This window comes from Penaeus monodon, chromosome 18, assembly GCF_015228065.2.
Source record: "Penaeus monodon isolate SGIC_2016 chromosome 18, NSTDA_Pmon_1, whole genome shotgun sequence".
Lineage (NCBI taxonomy): Eukaryota > Metazoa > Arthropoda > Malacostraca > Decapoda > Penaeidae > Penaeus > Penaeus monodon.
This window is the reverse complement of record NC_051403.1, coordinates 28,292,961-28,299,200: the sequence shown is the minus strand read 5'-3', so window position 1 is coordinate 28,299,200 and position 6,240 is coordinate 28,292,961. Positions and strand designations below refer to the sequence as shown.

General features: G+C 37.5%; 1 protein-coding gene across 1 annotated transcript in view; it reads left to right on the top strand.

Moving 5' to 3' along the window:
• Positions 1–242: 242 nt before the first annotated feature.
• LOC119584373 (voltage-dependent calcium channel gamma-7 subunit-like) overlaps positions 243–6,240 on the top strand; it is a gene marked incomplete at its 3' end in the record, with an annotated part of 40,012 nt that continues 34,014 nt past the window's right edge. The window contains 1 exon segment of the mRNA XM_037932950.1: positions 243–1,827. Within this exon segment, the coding sequence (XP_037788878.1) occupies positions 1,611–1,827 (217 nt within the window).

Here is a 6,240-nt window from a genome sequence, read left to right as displayed (position 1 = left end):
TTATGTATGTAGATATATATGTGCATGTCATGCACATGTGTATGTAGGTTTACGTGTGTATATCGATTCGTGTGTATGTATGGTACCTATGTATGATGATTTATATATATATATATATATATATATATATATATATATAAATATATATATATTCATATATATATATATATGTGTGTGTGTGTGTGTGTGTGTGTGTGTGTGTGTGTGTGTGTGTGTGTGTGTGTGTGTGTGTGTGTGCATTCGCGTGTGTATTTGAAGTAGACGAGCATATGCTTTTCCTTTTTACTAATATTCACTTTTTCACGCGTTTTGGTATCGTCCTTTTATACAAAAGCATTTATCAAATTCCTTTATTGTCCTTTTTTCTCTCTCCCGCAGATAGAAAAACGATAATTTCGCCCAAAAATTGGAAACACAGGGATATAAAAGAGACCAATAGGAACATAAACGAAAAAAACAATAGAATATAGTTGATAATACCATTGCAAGCGCGTGTTGGAGCGGCTAAACAAGAAAAAATGAATATCGAAGAAATTTGAATACCATTTAGACACTGACGAAAGCGTCTGAGCGGTGCCGAAGAAATCCGGATACGTTCTGGCGAAGATATTGTGGACGAAAAGAAACAAGAAGTGAATAAAAGGAATAAACAAAGAAGGGAAAGAGGAATGCGTAGTGAAAGAAAAAAAAGTAAAAGTAAAGAAAAAATGTAGAATTAAAGGAAAAAAAAACAAGTGAGAGAGAAACAAAATAAGGTAAAATAAGAAAAAAAATATATATATCGCATTTTTTTCTGTGACGGACGTAAATCAAAAACACAATAAATATCACAACACAAGAAAACCTTTATAAAATAAGGAATAAAGAGAGAAACAGATACACCAAAAGAGAAAGAGGCGATGAAGCACAATGATGAAAATACAAATATGAGTCCAAAGAATTACAAAAGAAAGATAGATAAGAATGAAAACGACAGATGAAAGACTGAAAATGGGGAAAAGTGATTAAAGAAAACGAGGATAACAAGGAAAAATAACAAAATAGAAGAAAATGGAGGGTGAAAATTGATAATGAGTTAAGGGATTGATATCACTTTCGGCATAATTTGATAAAACAGAAAAATAGAAAAACAAAAAATGTATCGAATCGCTCATAGATGAAATATCAGAGGAAGTGGAAAGCAAATAAAGAAAGGAAGAGATCAAACAGAGAGATAACATGCGTGTAATAGAGTGGTTGGTAGATAGACAGATATATTTATAGATAGATAGAGAGGGAGGGAGGGAGAGGCGAGATATGCACACTGGCAAACAGATTTATATCTAGATAGGAGCAGATAGATAAGCAATTGATAGTTATAGATTGATAGATAGACAGATAGATAGATAAATAAATAGGTATGTACATAGATGTATATATAGATGGACAGATATTTAGACTGATAGATAGATAGATAGTCTGATAGATATATGTAGATGGATAGATAGACAAGCAAAGAGATAGATAGATAGAGAGAGCGCCCGACCCGCCAGGAGCCCAGAGGCGCCGCCCAAAGCCAGAGCCGCGGCCGCCCGCGACGCGACGGCCGCCCAGGCCAGGCGGGAGGGACTATGTTGAGCCTGGACGCCACCGTGCACCTGCTGTGGCTGGGCACGCCCATTCTGGCCGGCGTCAGCGGCGTCACGGTGCTGACGGCCGTCAGCGGCGACAGCTGGCTGGCCACGAGGGAGAGGGTGCCAAACCCCGCCTTCAGGAACGGCTCGTCCAAGGTGGAATACATCTCCAAGTGGACAACCAGCGGACTCTTCTCGCTCTGCGTCACCGAAGGTAGGTGGGGAAGGGGGTGGAAGGGAGGGAGGGGGGAGGGAGGGGGGTGGGGAGGGAAAGGGAGAGGGAGGGGGGAAGTGAGTGGGGTGGGAAGGGAAAGGGAGAGGGAGGGGGAAGTGGGTGGGGTGGGGAGGGAAAGGGAGAGGGAGGGGGCGGAAAGGTAGGGGGGGAGTGAGGGGGGTGGGGAGGGAAAGGGAGAGGGAGGGGACGAAAGGAAGGCGTCACGAACTGCAGATACAAATATATCTCGCAAAGAAGTGCACAAGGAGCGCCACTGCCACAACCCGTTTACCTACCGTATGGGGACGTGTTTTCTTTGTGAGAAGAGGGAGAGCGTAGAAGACGATGTGAGGAAAGGAGCGATAGAATGCGTGAATGCAAGTATTGCGTGTGTGTACGGTGTGCGTGTTTGGTGCAATAATAGAAAAGCTGGTATACGTGAACTTAGCCGAGGAGAGGCGTGTGCGGGCAGAACTTTCCAACGCAATTAGGAGAACAAGGTACTTAACTGAGGCACATCAAGAAAATCAGGAATCTATGGTTATGCACTTCGCTTGTTCTATTAACTTATCCTTTTTCCTCTTTCAGGTTTATTTTGCGAGGGAAATGGCGACATGAAAGTGATATGAAATATTTATCAACGCAATAAAATGGTAAAACAAACGTAAAAACAGTAAAAGCAATACAACATAATAGACAAAACTGTTCACTAAAATCATAAATAATTAAATGCACCGAATCACTTTGGTCACTTTCCGAAGAAATCAGCCACGAATCTCGCTCGCCTCCCGTGTTCAAAACAGTCTCCGCAACCACGTAACTTCGCTCGGAAAGGGAGGCCGATTCCGGGGATTCCTGAGCAGCACAAGACCAATTCCCGATTCCTCACGCCTGCTCCTTGCGCCCCCCCCCCCCCCCACGTCACTTCTGACGCGGGTGAACTTAAGAAATATGGTTCTCTTTTATCTAAATATTGATAAAATTAACGTTAAAATCAAGCTGAAATATAAAAAATAAGATACTGGTGTAATAAAACAGATAAAATAATTCATACCTTCAAATACAGAAATAAATAAACCTTTATAAAAGAACCATTGCAAAGCGTATGAAAGTATGTAAAATTCAATAAATAAAAGTTTAGGTATCGTTAGGAAAGTTCTTATAGAGACCTGGAATTAAAATGAATAAAATGTTGGGTTTTCGGGATTTGAGAATGGAATATGATAAAATAATAAATACTCTTGAGATATTTAAATCAGAAGAGTTCAGTTCCATCTCGTGAAGAGAGAGTAGTGCCAGAAAATACAAAATATATATATAAATTTATTAGATAACAACAGATAAAAATAATCTGTGTTTCCGGGCACCCTCCTCTCCCCGGGATAAAGCGGACAAGCCTCGCCGAAGTGAAGGCGACCGGAGTTCATGTAGCATGAAGGAAGATGCAAGGGACCTCCTGGCAACATAAAGTAGCCTCTCCCATAGTCTTTAACGAATAAACAGGTCTTTGACGAATAAACAGGGTCTTTAACGAATAAACAAAGTCTTAAACGAGGACACGCCACGGCTCCGACATGAGTGTGTTGCCACCTCGAGCTCGTCAGTTTCCATGACGGTAATGTACGTGTGCCTGAGGGAGAGGTGGAGCTGAGAGGAGCTATTTAGCATTTTTTACACCTCCCGGAGTGAGATGCCGAGATTTTGTGAAGTCGTCCACTACAAAGGGAAAGAGAAGGTGTGGGAGGGAGGGAGCGAGAGGGAAAGTGAGGGGGGATGGGAGGGGAAGAAAGCGTGGGAAGGAGAGGGGAAGGGAGAGGGAGGGGACGAGAGGAGGGAAGAGAGATGGCGTGGGAGAGAAAGGTGAAGGGAGGGGTGGTGGGCGGGGGATGGGGAGGGGAGGGGATGGAGCCGAAGATAAGAGAAGAGAGAGGAAAGCGGAGGAGAGGGTGAGGGAGGGAAGTCAGAGGAGGAAAAAGGAATAGGAGGAGGAGGGAGAGGGAGTGGGGGGAGAATGAAGAGGTAGGGAGGGCGAGGGGAGATAAGGGGATGGAGAAGGCAATGGAGAGAGCGAGGGAAAGGGCTGGGACGAAGGGAAAGAGGAAGGGAATGACGTAAATGCAGGTAAAGGGAAAGGGACAAGGAAGGTGGAAAGACGGGCAGAAAAGACAAAGAGAGAATGGAGGAGACTGCGAGGGGAGAAAGAAATTAAAAATCAGCGACAAAAGAAAGGTAAGATGAAGAAGGAATAGGAAAGAAAGATGGAGGAGGGAGGAAAGATGGCGAGGAAGAAGGGGAGAAGAGGAAGAGAGAAAGGGAAGGGGAGAGGGGAAGGGAAGAAAGAAGGGAAAACTAGAGGGGGAAGGACGAGGGGGTGAGTGAGGGACAGTGCAAGAACGAGGGGAAATGTGGCAAAGTTATGCATAAGGTGAATATGAGGGGAGAGGAAAGCACGTGAATGAATTGAAGGAGAGGTTAGCACAGGAAACAAGAATGAGGGGAGCGAAAGATATGACGTGAGGGGAAGTAAGAGCATGTGTGAGTTAAGTATGGAGAGTATGTAGGAGGTATGAATGATGAGGAAAGAGAGAGAGAGAGAGAGAGGAGAGAGAGAGAGAGGGAGGAGAGAGAGAGAGAGAGAGAGAGAGAGAGAGAGAGAGAGAGAGAGAGAGGTGATAGCGAAACAGAGATAGATATATAGCTAGATAGATAGACAGATAGATATTGAGAGAAAGAGAGAAAAAGGAGAGAGAGAGAGAGAGAGAAGAGAAAGATGATGACGATATATATATATATATATATATATATATATATATATATATATATATATATGCATATATATATATATATATATATAATATATATATATATATATATATACATAATTACATACACACACACACACACACACACACACACACACACACACACACACACACACACACACACACACACACACACACACACACACACACACACACACACATATATATATATATATATATATATATATATATATATATATATCACAGATAGATAGATAGACAGAGAGAGAGAGAGAAACTTATACTATATGGTTATAATGAGAATACTGCCACAGGAAAGTGTGAGGATAGAGTCCCATAAAATGGAAAATGAAGCAAAGTGTGTGGGAGAGAGAGAGAAAGATAAAAAAGTAAACAAAATCGTAACAATAAAGATGCAATGGTGGAAGACAGACAAGCAATTAAGCAATGAACAAAACAGGTACAGAAAATAAACATATTATAAAATTTATGAATATCAAATTTCATTGCAAAATGAATGAGCTTTTGCATACACGTTCAGCTATTATTATCATCATGAATTTACAGCATTGCAGTCATGAAAATATGAGAATATCTATAGCCTCAAATCTCTTTGAAATTATAAAAACTGCATAATTTTCTTAAACACTTGTATGTTTATTTATATTTCGAAAATGGACCCTATATATATATATATATATATATATATATATATATATATATATTAATATATATATATATATATATATTTATATATATATATATATATATATATATATATATATATATATTTTTTTTTTTTTTTTTTTTTTTTTTTTTTTTTTTTTTTATAAGCTGAATATCTTATTACTGTAAATTATAAATGATAATCAACTTAATTATCTGTCATTTTCGTTGTCATTTCTTTTGTGTTTTTGCAAGTGTATCATTATAATGTGTTTGTCATTATCATTATCATTACCATTATTGTTACTGTTAGTATTATTATTATTATCATCTTCATTAGTAGTAGTAGTAATAGTAGTAGTAGTATCCATATTATTATTGCTGTTAATATTATTACGATGATAATGATAATGAATATTATTATTATTATTATTATCATTACTATTATTATTATTATTGCTATTATTATTATTATTATTATTATTATTATTCTTATTATTATCATCATCATCATCATCATCATCATCATCATCATCATCATCATCATCATCATTATTATTATATATATCATCTGCATTATTCATCATCATTATTATTATATATTTTTTATTATATATTATTGTTATTATATTATTATTATTATTATTATTATTATTATTATTATTATCATTATCATTATCATCATCATCATCATTATTATATATTTTTTATTATTGTAATTATTATTACCATTATTATCATCATCTTTATTGTTACTACAATTGTTGTTAATATTATCATATTATCATTATCATTGTTGTTGTTGCTAATATTGCTATGCTTATTATCATGATCATTATCATCATTATTATCATCCTTATTCTTTTCATTACTATGATTTGTGTAACTGGTATTATTAATATCATTAATATGATTATCAGTATGCTCATTATCATTATCAACATTGTTATTGATATTTTTATTA